This window comes from Mytilus edulis, chromosome 12 (genome assembly GCF_963676685.1).
Source record: "Mytilus edulis chromosome 12, xbMytEdul2.2, whole genome shotgun sequence".
Lineage (NCBI taxonomy): Eukaryota > Metazoa > Mollusca > Bivalvia > Mytilida > Mytilidae > Mytilus > Mytilus edulis.
The window spans coordinates 64,257,621-64,276,121 of record NC_092355.1 but is presented as its reverse complement, the minus strand read 5'-3'; the positions used below and the strand labels follow the sequence as shown (position 1 = coordinate 64,276,121).

The 18,501-nt window shown below is 32.1% G+C and overlaps 2 protein-coding genes across 2 annotated transcripts; one reads left to right on the top strand and one right to left on the bottom strand.

The window, feature by feature from the left end:
* Positions 1-435: 435 nt before the first annotated feature.
* LOC139497941 (uncharacterized) lies at positions 436-5,395 on the top strand. The gene is made up of 5 exons (XM_071286192.1): positions 436-1,080; positions 2,481-2,563; positions 3,361-3,456; positions 4,144-4,900; positions 5,290-5,395. Exons 1-4 carry the CDS (start codon positions 726-728, stop codon positions 4,276-4,278), a joined length of 669 nt encoding a protein of 222 aa, XP_071142293.1. The 5' UTR covers positions 436-725; the 3' UTR covers positions 4,279-4,900; positions 5,290-5,395.
* A 2,578-nt stretch (positions 5,396-7,973) lies between these two features.
* LOC139498928 (uncharacterized) lies at positions 7,974-18,501 on the bottom strand. Its single transcript, XM_071287519.1, has 4 exons — positions 13,905-18,501; positions 13,295-13,373; positions 10,384-12,684; positions 7,974-9,604 (listed from the first exon to the last, which is right to left on the bottom strand). Exons 1-3 carry the CDS (start codon positions 14,035-14,037, stop codon positions 11,508-11,510), a joined length of 1,389 nt encoding a protein of 462 aa, XP_071143620.1. The 5' UTR covers positions 14,038-18,501; the 3' UTR covers positions 7,974-9,604; positions 10,384-11,507.

Here is an 18,501-nt window from a genome sequence, read left to right as displayed (position 1 = left end):
AGTACAATGGAGTAGAATGTCCACCATTTTGAATAAGTGCATGCTCTTATAGTTCAAAATAGTGCTATTTAATATCAATTCTCTGTAAATATAAAAATGAGCTGGCCATCACATGATACAGAATTTCACCAAATTTGACCTCAATGCATTCTATGTCTCAATTTTCAAAAAAAAAATATTTGTCACTCCATAATCATAATGTGTCACCCTGTTGTTGCCATGGAAACATGACTTTTCAGGTAAAAATAAAGGTAATTAAAATTTTGTTAATTTTTTGTTTGTAGGCTGCTTAATGTCATGAAAATTTTTCTCCAAGCTTATTTCAATGTTTTCAAAAGTTTTAATCAGCCAAAATGCAGATTTATCAAGGTTTTCTACTTTTTAAAGAATTTAGTGGTTCTATAGATCCTTAAAATCTGTAGATGTTTTCATTCCTTTCCACACTGATTTCAAAGTATTATCTGACCTCAATATAATCTATATTATATAAATAACCAAATAAACTTGTAAATTGAATGGGATATTCATGCATGTCCTTAAAAAAGTATTAAGAAAATCTTCATTATTCATTATTGAGAATATAGAGTTATCTCCCCTGATAGAACTCTTCTGATATAAAAGCACACATGGTGTACACAGGACGTATACACAAATTGGAGAAACTTGGCAGACGATATCAGTGATCAACAGTCAGGGTGTTAAAACAGTATGGTCTGTAAATAACCATGTCCTTCTGTAGCTTTAAATGCTCACAGATATGTGAATGCATAGGTGAAAATTCCCCACTGACTTCTTTGTCATCAGAATTGCAGTCCATTATTCTAACTGAGGCTGGTCTACTGTCAAGTGATCTAACACAGAAGTTTCAAGTGTGCAGTGAACATTTTCACAGGTTTTTGAATAAAAACAAAGCAGGCTGTAAATCAAAGATATGTGGGATACCTGATATAATTTCGTCTCACAACAAAGACAATAAAATATATGGAGGATGGTATGGGGTAAAGGCAGACAGAAATGTATCTTTGGAAAAAGTGAAAGAGATTCATGCTAGAACAGGAATCATAGTTCCAGTTGGAACTCGTAAGTAAAATAATTAAAATAATTAAAATGATTTTTTTTATAACTGAGTATCACATAATTTGTTATTTATATTTAGTAACCAACTTGGGGACGACATCAAAAGTTCAATGTAGGATAAAAAACTTAGTTCACATAGTTTTTTCACCCCCAAACTACAAATGTATTTGATTTAAGTTTTTTTTTTATCCTACATCGATCTTTTGATGTCGTCCCTTACTACAATGTGTAAAGAAATGCCCATGTTTTTTAAAACAGAAAATTTTCGGCAAATGGGCATTACAGAATCACAGCTATGCATTAAGAAAGGGGGAGGGGCGGGCTACTTCCTACATGTATATACAATGTACAAGGTGATAGGACATTTTTTTTTTGCATTTTGGTATTCCACGTTTTACATTACACACCACATGAAATGTAAACAATATTGGAAAATGTAAAATTTTTACCTAAGCAATATAAGAAAAGGTATACATTTATGACATTACTAGAATCTAAATTATATGAAAAGGGTAGGGTAACAGAACCCCAGCGGCACCCCCTATCAATTAATTATTGAAGTGGACCCCACCCCCAGTCAATACTGGACCATTATGAATTAAATCAAAATGTCATTTATTTCCAAAATAAAGAGACAACTATTATTAAATTTACGAGGAACAGTCAGGCTATTGCATAAATGGCTGAAATCTTTCTAGAGTTATCAAAGAAGAAAAAACGCCTTTACATTGCATGATTTTATCATTTCTTTCCCCTACCCAAAATATTACCGATGTTTGCAGAAGGTAAACAAGAAACAAAATTTCAACTTAAAAAAATGTAGCTCAACCTGTCAACAACAAAGGTACATAATAAGTTCAGCAAAAACTGACAAGGGGGGGGGCTTTTGGACTAGTTTTTATTTATATGAAAAACTTATGTACATGTACCGGTACATAAAAATCATCATAAATGAAACTGACATATAAAACAAAACAATCAAGGTATGAAAAATGTTAAGAGTTGTTACATGCATCTATTATTTTTTCATTTTTACTGATAAAATGATTTAAATATTCTTATCAAAAAGAATTCCCCCCCTCCCCCCCAAAAAAAAATGAGCATTACATTTTACCTTCATTTCAAAAGCAGAAACTACAATATATTTTGGAAACAATAAATGATAGTGATTTCTATTATTCCTGGATATTCTACTTCAAATTTGCAAAAATTATTTGATATTACAAAATTTTAGCATTATAAACAAAAGCATGAAAAGTAAGATGGTAATTGAGTTGGAAATAAATTGTTTTGAATGTAAGAGAAAGGTAAATGATACTTATTTTATCAGTACAAATGTATTTGCATATACTAAAAATGTATCTAACTCTTTATAAAAAAATAATTTGAACTGTATGTTTCAGCAATATGTCCAAGATGCAGAAAGACCCTTTATTGTGGGCAATCAACTTCCTGTAGCCTAGCTGAAAATTTTGCAAATAAAAATGTAAGTTATAATGCTAGTACATGTTCTTATTTTATTCAGAGTCAATGTACATGTATGGTATCTCTATCTGTTAATGGGTTTTATTTTATCAGTCTAACTGGCATATAAAGGAGTATATCAAACATCATGATATATTACAATAGTTTACCCTGAATACCAGAATTTATAATGATTCTCCCAATTTATTTTTATTAAAAAAATATTAAAATATTAGTTAAATATTAAATTAAACTTAAACAAAAATTTGGTTTGTTTAGTTTTTCTATCAATTTTGAACTGAGCAAAATTACAGATACAGACAAATTTTGTTAGAAGATCTGACAGTGAATTTTTATTCAATGCAAAATACATGTACATGTAAGTGTTGTGTTTCTATTGACATTCAGTATATTTCAGCATTTTTAATATATATTGAGAAAAAAAAATGATGATACTTCAAATTTATGTGTGTACAAATTACAATCAATATTTGTTCAATAAGTAAGTGCAGAATATTAACATTATTATAATTGAATATATGTGGGTTCATTCAGTACTTTAAAACCTCTAGTCATATATATATACTGTATATATCATTATGCAAATTGTGTTGTCCCATTTTTTCAGTACAAATAAACTCATCAAAATATTTTTTTTGAATTTGCCTATGAGGGTTGAAAACATATATGACATATGATGGACAAAAACAAGCGAAAATTCAGAGTCCTGATAGCCTGTTAATGGATAAGCTTACTGTGGTTTATGTTTGTAAAGACTAAGTTATCATTTGATATAAGTAAACATTTTTTTTTATGCAGTGTTTGATGAACAGTGACAACCTTGGTGACACGTGTAGCTATCAATATGAAGAACAGTATAATCTCAGACCTCATCGACTTGCTAGTGGTTATAATGTAAGTATCATTCAAAATTTCATTTATATCAAAATTTGCGGTATTAAAGCTAGATACGATAAAGTATGCCCAATCACAGCCTTACGCTGGTTGGGTCAAGGTTAATGGATTGACATCATGTTTTCGATAAATGATGTTTGAATCGATTCTATTGAATAGGTTTATATAAAAATTTGTCTATATGCTGAATGTTACTCTGAATATTTTTTGCTACGTTACAAGGCCACAGACCGTATCGTAGCCCCATACAATAAGATGAAGCATCTCCTTGTCGTCATTGCTAAAGACTAAAAGATTTCAAGAACTTTCAATGTACTAACTACATGTTTGATAATTTTGTTCATTTGAGATCACTCTAATAATTGTCTAGAGTGTCTACAAATTTCTTGGCCAAGTTCAAATTTGGGAAAATTCCTATTTTATAGGAGTTATTGCCCCTTGATTGTTTTTTTTAATGAATTTCATTTGTAAACATTCTAGCTTTTTTATTTGTAAATTAATTGACTTCAAATTTATATTTAAAAGCTCCATAGTGAGAAAAACATGCATTTATTATTTCAGCAGTGGTTTTTCAAATCCCATTAAATAAATATAGCATTAAAATTATTTTGTCAGAAATCAAAGGCACTCATTTAATAAAATTTGTGAATTTTTATTTATATTTTTTAAAATAACATTTATTTTCAGTTTGCTGTACATGCATCCACATCATCAAGTCAGGAAACAACCAGTTATTTTGAAACTGAAAGTTGCTGCAATACTGATAGTCAGGGTACAGCAGCATCTGTTATCAGAATTGATAGACTTGGAAAATTCAATTAATTCTTGGAAACATGTGACATAAGCCCTGTAAAGTGTCTAACTGAATCTTTAGAGAAGTCAAGTGAGAGAACAAAAAGAAGATATTTATCAAAAGCAAATACTTGTATAACTGCTCTACTGAACACTATTTGTCCTGATGATTCTGAGTTCATCAAAAAGTCTCTATTTGGAGAGCAAGAAAATGACAAAAATAAAATCACAAGCTCTTTGTTGGATGCTATTGTCAGCTCATACATGGTTGCAAACACCTCAACATTGAGGAGACAGTTATTATCAATAGCGACAAATGATCACAGTTTTGCAGAAGTCAGTGCCAGTATACCAGGATTATCACACTACAAGTTTTATTCTGCTAAGAAGCATGCACAAAATATTGGTTTAGGTGTTCCTGCACAAACATTAAAGATTCCTCGTTCAAAAATAAATGATGGACAGCTTGACCATTTTTTAGACTTCATTACTTCAAACCACTTGATCAAAGATTTACCAATTGGAAAAAAAACATTACAGCTTTCAACTGGTGAACTCATTCAAACACCAAATGTAATCAGAAGTATTGCCCCTGCAACAATCATCAGGCAGTATACACAGCTATGTGAGGATGAAAACATTCAGCCTTTAGGTATTTATTTCATTTGGAATACAATTTTGTTTATACAGTTTGAATTTTATGAATTAAGTATGTTTGCTGGTGATATCAGACATTTTGTTAACAAAATTTGAGGTTTCTGGCTAATCCCATTTCATTACCTTAAAATATAAAGTCCACAAACATTTTATTTTTAACCGCCCAGATGGTCGCCTTGGGGTGGCATGTCTTCCTGTGGACTGTTATCTTGTGTGGTAGAAAGTTAAAGATCGTGTTCAGCTTGTCCGACTAGTACAAAGCAGGCTTCCTTTCATGTTCATGTTCATTACATACATACACTTCATGTGAAATATTGTAAAATATTGGTGTTCTTTTTTGGCCAAGAGACCTTCCTTCTTAAACAATTTTAATTCCATTTGCAGGCACAAGTACTATGTACAAGATTTTGACCGACTGCAGTGCTTCAGTCAGACAGTCTATGGAGGGTCTTGACTACTATATTTCTGAGGGAAGTCGAGCATTTACAGATCTGACAGAAACTAGATTTAACCTTGGATGAAAAGAAGAAAACACTGGATAATTTGGTGGTAGCAAAGCATTACTTAAAAACAGATTATAAGGTTTTTATTAGTTTTTATATTCCCTTTTTCATACGACTTCAAAATATTTTGTGGTTGTACATTGTTATAAGGTTATGGGTCTGTTATCCATCCATAAAATTTATGCCAGGTTTTGTGTCTACTTTGGGTAATTAATAGAGCCTTATCAAATGTTTACATATTTTATTGGCATATAACTTTGGTTATTTTTTTTAATTTGGGATTCTGGTATCACATGTTTCTAAAAAAAAGTGCCAAAAAAGGTCTGATACAGTACTTTTGTTATGCCCCCTCCCTCAAAACAAAGTTTTTAGGGGTATATAGAAATGTGACCTTCAAAGCAACAATTATTCTTTATATATATATATATCTTTTCAGAAGCCACTCCAAAGATTGAATAAACTATGTTTTTTTTTCAGCTACATGTAAATACATCATCATCCATAGCAGACCACTGTTGTTCGTATGCTTTGAGTGAAGAAAAAGGACCCTTCTGCCAAAAATGTGATGACCATTCACATACTGATGAATGCCAACAGTGTAGTTTTGTTGATGAAACATTATCTTTTATTTCAAAGAGTGCAATTGAAAGACACTGGGATAATCCTGAAGCAGTGCTCTTTAAGGTATATTTAAATTCTGGTAAAATTGTATGTCCTACTTCATTAATAAGGTACTGTGTGACTAATACAGATGTGATTTGTATTTTGAATAGAGACAACATCTTATCAAACTTCATTCCTCATAGTTTTTGGTTTCAGTGTAGATAGATCCAAGTTCTTTTCTTAGTACTAAATGAATAACAAGTACATTTATGCGACTTGGTAAAGGAGATACAGCACCGAGAGTATGAGAGCATCCTTCCAAAAAAATGGAAATTTGACCTACATCACACATTTCTCTGGTTTTTAGATCACCTGGCCCTGTCAAGTGAGCTTTTTTCATTATTTGGCGTCCGTCGTCCGCAAACTTTTACAAAAATCGTCTCCGAAACTACTGAGCCAAATTAAACCACACTTGGTCACGATCATCATTGGGTATCTTGTTTAAAAAATGTGTCCGATGACCAAGCCCACCAACCAAGATGGCTGCCATGGCTAAAAAAAGTACATAGGTTTAAAATGCAGTTTTTGGCTAGTATATCTGAGACTTAGGCATTTAGAGCAAATTTGATATTAGTAAAATTATTCATTAAGTAAAGATCTAACTGCCCTGAAATTTTTAGACAAATCAGGCAACCAGTTGTTGGGTTGCTGTCCCTGAATTGGTAATCTTAAGAAAATTTCGCAGTTTTTTGTTATTATCATCACCAAAACAAATTTTATCATGAATTCTAATCTCCTCTATATTACGTGTCCTTTGTTTAATTTGCTACTTGCACATAGACCAAGGTGAGCGACACAGGCTCTTTAGAGCCTCTAGTTTAAATTCTAGATATAATTGTGAGAATGAGGTGAATATGAACTTGAACATAAGCACAAGTTTTATTGTATTTTGTTCTTATTTACAAAAAGAAGTTCAAAATTTGTTTTTGTTTTAGGTGGAAAAAGCAATAGCTGATATTTATGAATGGAAGAGTCATATCCTTCGATCAAAAAATCAAGAAAAGGCTAGACAAGCTGTTGTGAACTGTCTTGGGGAAAATGAGGCTTTCATGGTAGCTGACTGGGCCATGAAATTTTTACCGCGAAAATTTAGAGAGGGCCAGACAGATTGGTTTGGAAAGAGAGGCATTAATTGGCACATCACTGTTACTATGTTAAAATCAGAGGAAAGTGTGAAATTTCTTACACATGTGCATATATTTGAACAACCAACCCCTCAAGATGGAGCTACAACTGGAGCTATTCTTGTCGATGTGGTTCAAAATATTCCATCTGTCAAAAAGGTCAACATATGGTCAGATAATGCAGGTTGCTACAAAAGTACCTTGACCATAGCCACTTTACATCAAGAGCTAGGCAAGAAAATAAAATCCTACAATTTTTGTGAGGCTCAGGATGGGAAGGGCGCATGTGACAGGAAGGCATCCCATATCAAGTCGGCTATAAAAAGATATGTAAACGAGGGCAATAATGTGACAACTGCACACCAAATGAAACTGGTATGTTAATTGTAATAAAGGCAATGAGTTTAAGAATATTTGATATGCAATTATAGTCAAAGTATAATCCTAGAAAGCTTGAATTATTCAACTTTTTAATTTTTAGTCCCCTACAAAAAAAGTTGAAGGGGACTTTCCTCTAGCAGGAGATTCCAAGCTAAGGTCGGAATTCCGAGCTTTGAGCTTGGAGTTCCGACCTACATAATTCGGAGAATTGTACTTAGTTATTTTTTAGCTTGGAAAATGTTCGGAAATTTGTACTTTGTCAATTTATGGTTCGGAAAAAGCTCGGAGCTTTTGACTTTGCCATTTTTATATGTCGGAGATTGTCCGGAGTTTTGGACTCTGTCATTTTTAAACGTCGGAATTCTTAGAGATTATTCGGAGTTTTGGACTTTGTCATTTTTATACGTCGGAGATTATCCGGAGTTTTGGACTTTGTCATTTTTATAGGTCGGAGTTCTTAGAGATTATTCGGAATTTTGGACTTAGTAATTTTTATAGGTTGGAGATTGTTCGGAGTTTGGGACTTTGTCATTTTTGTAGGGCGGAGATGGTTTGGAAGTTTGGACTTTGTCATTTTTGTAGGTCGGAGATGGTTTGGAAGTTTGGACTTTGTCATTTTTGTAGGTCGGAGATGGTTTGAAGGTTTGGACTTTGTCATTTTTGAAGGTTGGAGATGATCTGGAGGTTTGGACTTTGTCATTTTTGTAGGTTGGAGATGATCTGGAGGTTTGGACTTAGTCATTTTTGTAGGTCAGAGATGGGGTTGAATTTGGATTTCTTGATAAAAATTTAAAGTCATACATCCAATGGACAGATTTTTTTCATGATTAGAAGTGTGTGTAGTATTGTCCTCCTGGTACTTCTTTTGATTTTTCAATAAACATCATGAACAATAAACATAAAACATTTCAATGAATTTTTTTTTTAATAATTTCATATTAAATCATTCAGTTTATACAATTACCATTTGATTGAAATCTTTCAACATACAAATTAATTCATATATACAATATAGATATACCATTATCTTGATACTTTTGCCAATTATCTCGTCTCTACAAAATACATTCTGTCAAATACACACACAAACACAGTTTTATATATCAATCGCATGCAAATAGTTTTTCCCTTTCTAAGCCAGTATATTAAATACAATATATATGCATACTTAATGATATATGTTTACTATAGAACTCTTCAAATAGATTTGCATTGTGGTGGTTTTTTACAAATTCAGATTTTGAGGAACTTTTGCCTATGTTGGAAATCATTATCAATTAAAAAATCCTTTCCATAAAAAATGAACACAAATTAATTCATATATAGAATAATCTTGATACTTTTGCCAATTACCTCGTCTCTACAAAATACATTCTGTCAAATACACAAACACACAGTTACATAAAAATTGCATGCAAATAAGTTTTTTCACCCATTCTAAGCCAGTATCTAAACTCCAATATATATGAACACTTTATAATATATTTTAACCACATAACTCTTATAACTCTTTAAAACAATTTGCATTGTGGTGGTTATTCAAATTCACAAATTCAAATTTTGCAAAACTTTGGCCTATGTTTGAAATCATTATCAATTGAAAAATCCTTTTAACAATTTTTTTTAATTATTAACCAATTAAAAAATTTAATAAATATAAAAATATGCCAACTGGGCAGTTTAAATGCCAATATTAACATGATTAAATGGATCAATAATAATAAAAAAAAATACAATGGCTAACCATTTTCAACAGTGTTGGCTCTACTCAAATTGATCATTCCTTACAAAAATACAACAACACAAATATCAGCAATAACATAGAAATAACATGTTTATAACATTTAAATTTCTAAGGAACTAAACTATAAAATTTAAAGTTCTACATTTAAAGTTTCAGGAATAGTTAAAGATGTTCAGTCTCGCTCCACATTGTTTGGGATAACTCCACAGCAAATCTTTGAATCAGTCTTTACAACAACAACTGGTTCTTGCAGTAGTTCAGCTCTTACAACAGTATTTTCAACACTGAAAAAAAGAGTATTATTCAATCACAATGAACACAATAAGGAAAAATATTCATAAGATCATGTAAAAAATTCTTCAGAAAGTTAAGTTTATTTATTGCTTTTTACCTATATTTAGCCGTGAAAATTTAGTTGCATAGATATGATCAATCCAAGTACCAAAATTTCTACATCTATAGTCCTTTTGTGTCGAGTTGTATCTTACATTTCTAGCTCTGATTTGTTTCTGTAAAGAACATATTGACTTATTGTTGTTTACATTTTTGCCCTTTAACTAACAGTTGACTCATTGGCAATATTGCTAAATATATTGAAACTAAGATTTTCTTATAGCCCTACTAGTCATTATCTGCGTCTTCAAAGTCAGTGATTTCCCTAGATAAACAGTTAAAAAAAACAGAAAATATATAACTGGTGCTAGGGGTCTAATGAACCTGCAGTGATGTGGGAGTTTTCTTAATGTTGACAGCCTTTAATGAATTGTTACGAAGAGCAGCAATAAAAGCACTGTTCCTTTGCTTATTTCAATTTTTCTCTGTTTATATTGTTTAAGAATCACTTTGTTTCAATTAAGGTGGTACCCAACACTTTCACTAAAATAAATTTGGCTCGTATAATTTTCATTAAATTTTGACAAAGTATTTACTTTGACCCTTAGACAAAAATATAAAAATTTCAAAAAATTTGAACGTTTAGATGATTTTACAGAGTTATCTCCCTGTAGTGTTAGGTAACACCTTAAATTATAATAGGCTTCTGTATAGTTTTAAAAATATTTACCTTTGTAATTGGAAAGTCTGAAGATGCTGCAAGCGGTTTCTAATCAATGGTCCCAATGGCTGAAACTTCTGGCAAAGAGCGACCACTTTCCTTGAAGACTTGTGTATAAGAAAATGTTCCACTTCTACAATTGTATTATCCACCATCTTTATTGTGTAGGAGTTTCTTTTTACAACACGTAAACACTGTTTTGAAAATATCAAAAATCCATTCCTTGAAATCTTTTTGACTATCATGAAGTTGTTGGTGTCATATGTACCACAGAGTCTCACCAATTCTTCCTTCACAATATTTGAGAAATTAAATGTTTTCTGAATCTTGGCAGGGGTGAAGACAACACACTGGTAGGCATCTTCGCCTCCTTTCTGTCGTGCATTACTGCCTTCAGTCATACACTGGTAGAAGTCTCTGAGTTGGTCTTCTTTGCATTGAACTGCCACTGCCTCTACCTTTTTCTGGCACTGAAGGGACCAAAATATCTGCCTGCAAGCATTTCCAGTACCATGAATGCACTTCTTTATTTCTCCATTGAAGGACTCGAAAACAAAGCAGGACCAGGCCCAAAGTGGCCCCCACATTCTAACACATCTTGTCAGGTGGATTAAATTGTGTGCATTTAGGCCTACAATACTGTCTCTGTACAATAAGTTTAAATTTCTAACAAAGGTTCTTAGAAGGAGATCTGCTCTTCTTAAGTCTGCCTCTGAAATGCCTTCACCAAGGAGAATGAAGGTACCTTCTACCAGCAAGCTATAGTGAGTTAAACAGATATCTGGTAAAATGTTCTGTAATGCTGGCAGGGAGAAATACAGCAGCCAGGATCTAAATTCAGACGCTTTCCAGTGGTGATAATTTCCATTAATCTTATGGGGTAATCTCCTCAAAAAGTATGGTGGCTGTATGGTCTTGATGATTGAGTCAACCTCATCAACTCTCTTCCCAATGTAAAATGGTTCTTTGCTGTTTTTGGAATCAAATCACAAACTCATCAGTTTCTTTAGGATGCCCAAAAGGATACCATGCATGTAGTCAATTACAACATTTGTGATGACATCAAAGTATGGAAGGCAAGACAGGACTGACTCTGAGTTTATACCATGAACCCTTTTTCCACTAGCAATTGCTTACTGGGCATCTGATTTGATGTTTTCTTTGGTTCTTGGTTCTGGATCAACATCTCTGTATGGGTAGCTTCTACAGTTTCCTTTACCGCTCTTCACTACTTTTCCTGGCTCGGGACAATATAAGCAGCCATGCTCGCCGTTGTGTTGAGTCATTTGCAGCACATAAGCTCTTGCCTGCAGGTCCATCGTAGCAACAATCATCATGGCTCTAGTTCTGATCTCAGTTTGCTGGATGTTGACTTCAATACCTCTTTGGAAAAGTTGACTCAAGTCTTCCACCAATGGACGCAGGAACATGTTCATTTGTGGTTTACCACAACCTTGCCAAATTCCCCATAACACCATGTTCTTTCTAGTGAAGCGTTGTTTTGGTGGCAGTTCATTCAAAATCATGTACACAGGCCAGAGTGATACTTTTGAACTTTGAAAAAGTGGTATACCATCTGTGAACAGGGAGAAGGGGATGTTCTTCTTGTCAGCCAGAAATCCACCTGGTTCCTTCAACTTTATGTACTCTTCACCATCCAAGATGTCAGAAATTGTTGTGTGGTCAGAAGATATAGTGCTTACATAGTCTTGAACTGCTGTCCATATGCCATCCCTTTCCAAGATCTCTTTTAGCTGGGCTTGCATACTTCCAGTCACAAAATAGTTGGCAGTCTTCTTTTCTTGTTTTCCTAGGCAGCCTGGTGTCTTACAGTTTTCTACATCACCCGTGAAAAGTTTTTTACATGAAGGACAGTAGAGGTGATGTATTAGGCAGTCTGTGTCAAAACCACATAATTGTTTCAGTGTGTCGATGTTGGTTTCCATGAGGTTTTCTGTAGGTATATGGAGTCCCATTAATTGGATAAGATGACGAAAGCCTCTGTCTGATAGACTGTGGTAAGTTGCAAAAGCACACATGGTCATGTAATGATGATACTGTGGAATTGGAGCGTTGTATACCTGCTGACTAGGTGGCAAGACATAAAGTGGTGGTCCAAAACTTTCAACAAAATTTTCAACTAGCTCTTCTTCATCTTCAATATCCATGTCTACTTGAGTATCATGTATAACGTTTGGAGAATTGTCATTATTATCACCGATGCTTTCCATAGTATCCTGAACTGGCATTGCTTGTTGTGGCTCTGCTGCAGCAGGTGGCTCAGGTAGTTCTCTTTCTTCTTGGCTTTTCCTGCAAAAAGGGGTAAAAACAACAATTTAAACATGGTTCAGAAAATTGAATATATTTATGATCTAAGTTAGTGTATATAAGCTAGCCTGACACTGAGACACATTTGTTGATTTAAAAAAAAATGTTATTTCAAATTCAATAACTATGGTTTCAAAAATTAAAGATCTACTGAAAATTTGTTTTTTGATTTGATTTACACATAAGTTAACTATACACTAGTTTTAAGCTCAAGGTCATTTCATCACTATTAACACTTACTGTTTCCAGTCATGATATGCAAATTGACAAATAGTCAATTATTTATCGTTTTATTTTGGGATCAGTAGAAACAAAAATATGTGTCTATAGGAAAATAAGACTCACTCATACTATAGTGTCTAGTGATGTGTCATTGTCTAACCAGTTTAGGTCCAAAATGCTGAATTTGCAGAATGGGTTTTGCTCATTGTTGAAGGTCGTATTGTAAACTTAATTTCTGTGTTATATGGTCTCTAATTGACTCATTGGTATTCATACCACATCTTCTTTTTTTTGCCTATTCATTAAGTCTTTTAGTGCAATTCTAATTTATTTATCTTTAAGGAGAAAAATGCATATATAGAAAACATACTGATGGTAAAAGGTACTCTTTGGCAATGGAACATCTTCACTGACTTCATACATTTTGTATCTCTTTGACGGGTTACCAGCTGAAATAATAAAAAACAACATTTTATTTAACATTACATGTATTTGATCAATTATCATAAAAACTTCTAAATATGGTACTATACATGGATTAAAAAAGCTGATTTATAATAATATATATGTTTGACTGACATATTCATATTCGACATTCGACTCACTTACACTTTAAGTTAATATCAAGTAAATAAGTAATAACTATGTATAATTATAACCCTACAGCTCTTGTGAATGTTGTGATGTTTTTAAATTTCTCAAAGTAGTAGCTTATTAGATATGAAAATGTTATTTTGTACTAAAGTGTTTATATGCCTGTTTATGGGACATATTGTGGTATACTGTTGTCTGTCCATTTGTCATCAATATGTTTGACAATAAATTGTTAAACTTTAAGCAATTTGCATGAAACTTTGGTCAATTGATGTGAGCTACCTTTTTGATTTCATTTTTTTTTCAGATTATATACATGTTTATGTTTCTGGCTGTTGTTCATTCTTTAAAAAATATATCAAACAACGAACAATTCATGAAAATACCTTTAATTTCATGACAGCTCCATAAATGCTTCTGTAGATTTTGTTTTCTTGATAAAGATCTTCCACAATTAGGAACTGGACAAAACCATTCTTTGTCACTTTTTCTGCAAGCCTCAAGCTCTTCTTCATCCATTGTAATTCTGCAATAGTTAAAAATAAAGATTGTTATTTTGGTTTATTGGTGAGAATTATAGCCATATATACATAGTGTACATCTAGAACGTCAAAAAAATATGTTAAATAGAATCCACATATAAATTTTAATAATTTTGGTGTTAACTTTTTGTACCTACTTACATACTTTGAGAAAGAGAATTGACATTGGGATTCATGAATCACCCGATGTTGCAAAGAGACTTGTAACAACATAATACAAATGTACAAAACAACCCAGAGCCACCAATGATCCCCAATAGACCTTCAACAAAGCAAGAAATTCCACTGCAAGAGGCGGGATTGAACAGTCTCCTAAATGCTAATGTATACTAGATCAGAAAAATGGATATCACTCTACACTTGAAAAACAAAGATTGTGTCTTTCAATGTAATGATGTTACACTTTTGGTTCAGGATAGGGTGATCCTATGAAGGTACCTATTTAAACCGGTTGCATTGATAGCACCTGTCCTTAGGAACCTGATGTTCATCGGTGTTCTTTTGAGAAATGGTTCACATATGTTTTTTTATTGTCATTTTGGAACGGTTTTAAACTAGTTGGTTTTTTTTTGGGGTCAGCCCTTTTACATTGTTATAGCTAACTGTTGAGTGTGAGCAAAGGGTCTGTATTAAAAATTGTACATTCACCTGAAATGGTTAACTTTTACAAATTATGACTTTGATGGAGAGTTGTCTCATTGGAACTCATACCTTGCATACCACATCTTCTTATATTTAAAAAAAGTACAAGACTAAAAAAGGCTAGAGGTTTCTGATTGAGAACAGTTGCATAAAAGTGGTGGGGTTTGACATGTATTTGGAGATCTTTATAACTTTCCCATTAAACTTCTAGTTAACTAGGGAAAAAGACATGATAACGTGTTTCGTTGGAAGACTACTTGAAATATTTAGAGTGAAACACCTTTTGGGTTCTTGTTTCTCAAACTGTTTATATGCACAGATGCATTCTGCTGATAGTTTTAAATAGTTTTTCATTTCATCCATCCATGGGAGCTTGAATGTACAATTAGTAGTTTCTGTCTCAGTGTTTAGATGGGTGCTCCTAGAACGGCTGAATTATTTCAGCAGAGAAGACAAACTAGCACACTGTTATTCATATCATTTCTCAGTGATGCTAGTTTTAAGAAAGGTGCATAATAATAAGTTTACTCTCTGTGTGAAAAAACGTGCTCAAAGAACAAAGGTAATTTCTAGGAGAAGACTATCTATAACTTTTTGGTGATTTAAAAAAGTTTTTAGTCATGCCAGTTTGTACTAAATATTATTTTTTTAAATGGTGTGAGTTTTCTCTCTGTGAATGAGCCCTCAGAGGAAAGGAAAACATTTATAGAGATGAAGAAAACAATCTAAGGCCACACCAATTTAATTCCTTGTTCGACGGACCCGCCCGCACCTATTTTTTTCAAAGTAGATTTTTTTTTTTTTTATATTCCCGCTTCCCGCATTCGGAAATGTAATCGTGTCCATTTCCCGCACCGTTTTTTTGTAAATATTATAAACATCCAAGTACACTATGTCAATGTCTGTGATAATATTTGATTCAGCATGAAACCCATTTATCCCAAATGGGAGTGCTCCGTAATAAATAGAAAACAGAAGAAAATATCTGTACAGAACAAAACATTGGTTTCCTTCCCCCTTACTTACATTCCCTATCAAAATATGTTCGTTGTTAGTAATAAACTTCAAAGAACTTAGGAAAGAAATGCCTTCAACTGCAATATGCTGGCGATACAAAACTATCCATACCCCTGCATGTTTATGCACCTGTCCTGATTGATTCAGGGGCCTGTCGTTCAGCAGTTAGATATTGTTGGTTGATGTTCATAAATATTATTTGGTATTTTCCCGTTTGTATATAATATATAAATTAGATCGTTGTTTGTCCTGTTCGAATTGTGTACACTTATAATTTTGGGGTCCCTTATAGCTTGCTGTTTGGTCTGGGTCAAAGCCCTGCCGTACGTACTATGACCTGTATTTGCTATTATCCCTCAGACAGAGCACATATTGGGTCATTTTACTGTTGTAAAAAAGAAAAAAAAGAAATATCAAGGATTTGCATAGTGTTACTATACAAATCCTTTGAAGAACTTAAAAAAATTTACTTAAAAAGAGGAGAGATACATCATATTTTAAACAACATTACTATTCTTAAAGAGGGGTCCACTTATTTTGAATAATATTAAAGTAAATGTGTTAACATGGCCTAAGTCCAGGAATATTACAAAATTCTTGGGCATGTTTTGACCATTTAATACCAGATAGATATATAGTTCTTTGGGAAAATATGAGCTCTTTTGTACTAAAAAGTTTTATTTACAAAAAAATATATTGCAACTTATATTTACCCCTTTTAAAAAGGATATTTATAAAATTGAGGGGTTGTTCCCAACCTGATTATGACTTGGATGGAGAATTGTCTCATTAATTGGCACAAATACATATACCAAATCTAATTATTCAATTATTTATTGGTGAACAGGGAAAAATACTTCATAAATTAAAGAAATGCCAAAGTATAAGTGATAAATCAAGTTTTAAAATTGTCAAAACCTACTATTTTATGTTTACAAAAAAAAAATATAATCGCTCGCCTTTACTTTTCAAGCTTCGCCTCAAAAATTTGCAAAATAAATATTTTTTTATTAAAATTTTCAAATCGCTCGCTCCAAAAATCCGTAGAACAAGAAATTAAATTGGTGTGGCCTAATGATTAAACATATTTATTACATTGGTTGCAATAAATTACATTGATCATGTTGATTGCCCAGTTAGATAAAAACTGATAATTTGACATGTTAAATAAACGTGGCTATTTCACTCTCTGACAACAATAGGCGTTGTCAAGACGTCGATAACGGTGGATCAAAACAAATTGTGAATGCGTAGGAAAAACATATAGTTCCGTACTTTTTCTACATTAATTTCATATAAAAAAAAAACATTAGCCAATGTAATAAAAAGTATTTATCTAATTGTCCTATTTGAATATAAAAAATAAGACAACTTGTGACAGAACGCCGCTATGGATTAAACTGGTGCTGCGCACTTTGTCTAATTTTTGAAATTCAAATAGGGCGATTAGTTATATTATAATTATTCCAGTTTGTTATATTTCTATTATTGGTACTTAAATGCTTTTATTGTGCCACGAAATATATCCTTTGCATGATTAAAATTGATTAAACTGAATAAATATTCATTTATCAAGTCGTATGAACAATTTTGTACACTTAAAAATAAATATATTATAAAAAGAAAATATTTCAAGATTATTCCCTTATATTATATTCAAACATTTGTCAACAATAGGACATTTAATGGTATTAAGTAAATGTTCTTATTCTTATATATCCTTATACTAAAATTAATATGCCTGTAATTTATCATTCAACATGACATATGCATGTTGATAGTTGTGTGTTACTTAAAAATGAGAGAAAAACAATATTTGAACATAATTCAGCATTTTAACAAACAAGGAGATTACTTCTTATTTGGTTTGTTACTGTTTTCCATACATGTACATATATCAATTGTATGAAATTTTTTCCCTGGAACTTTTTTTACATTAACCATTTAAGATGAAAAAATATTATCAGATTGATCGCTCATTTTTCCATTTTTTATTTCTTTAAAATGTTATTTGGAGTTGCATGTCATGCCCTTTTTTAAAAACTGTATTAAAGCTTGTTTATTGTCAATATGGAAGGGTCAAAATTGGCAGTAAAATGGAAATGCAGGCATTACACTTATCACAGGAAACAACTTTCAAATCAATTGAAAGGGATAATTATAAAAAAATGATTTTACCTACATAAACAATTCTTGATTAATAAGAATGACAAGGACCTCATTGATCATAAAACAATATGGCTTCAATGTAACCAGGAAATGTTTAACCTAATAAACAAATTTTAAATCAATATGACATTACAATCTGATGTTATTTATTTTTTAAATATACATATCTCTTGCTCACCCTTAAATTTTTATTTCATTTTTGTAGGAGGAATATTTAAATCTCTACTGATTTCCTACTTAGTAACCAAGCTAATAAATGTCTGTAAAATAAAATAATATTGCCAACTGTTTTTCAAATGTACATGTATTTAAAAGGAAAACATGTATCTTTTTGGTCAAGCCAATTAAATTTATAACAAGGTATAGTCCATCAAATTGCAGTAAACATTTTGACATAGTAAAAAAAGGAGGCCAACAATAAAATTAAATAAAGTGATACAGTGACAGATTTGATGTCAACAAATTGTAAACCAAGAGTTTAATTATTGAATGCATAGTCCACAAACAAATTATTAAAAATGTGTGTAACACCAGCTGTGAAGCTTACTAATGAATACTGAAATGTTGATTAGGACCATGATCAGCAAAGGTTTGTTGTGGTAAAAAAATCAAT

Excerpts from the sequence above, each read along its gene's own strand:
- LOC139498928 (XM_071287519.1), bottom strand. The coding sequence starts at position 14,037 with ATGGATGAAGAAGAGCTTGAGGCTTGCAGAAAAAGTGACAAAGAATGG. Across the intron at positions 13,374-13,904 it reads GAGCTGTCATGAAATTAAAG|CTGGTAACCCGTCAAAGAGA; the intron begins GTATTTTCATGA and ends TTATTATTTCAG. Across the intron at positions 12,685-13,294 it reads AAGAGTACCTTTTACCATCA|GAAAAGCCAAGAAGAAAGAG; the intron begins GTATGTTTTCTA and ends CCCTTTTTGCAG.
- LOC139497941 (XM_071286192.1), top strand. The coding sequence starts at position 726 with ATGTCCTTCTGTAGCTTTAAATGCTCACAGATATGTGAATGCATAGGT. Across the intron at positions 1,081-2,480 it reads CATAGTTCCAGTTGGAACTC|CAATATGTCCAAGATGCAGA; the intron begins GTAAGTAAAATA and ends TGTATGTTTCAG. Across the intron at positions 3,457-4,143 it reads GACTTGCTAGTGGTTATAAT|TTTGCTGTACATGCATCCAC; the intron begins GTAAGTATCATT and ends ATTTATTTTCAG.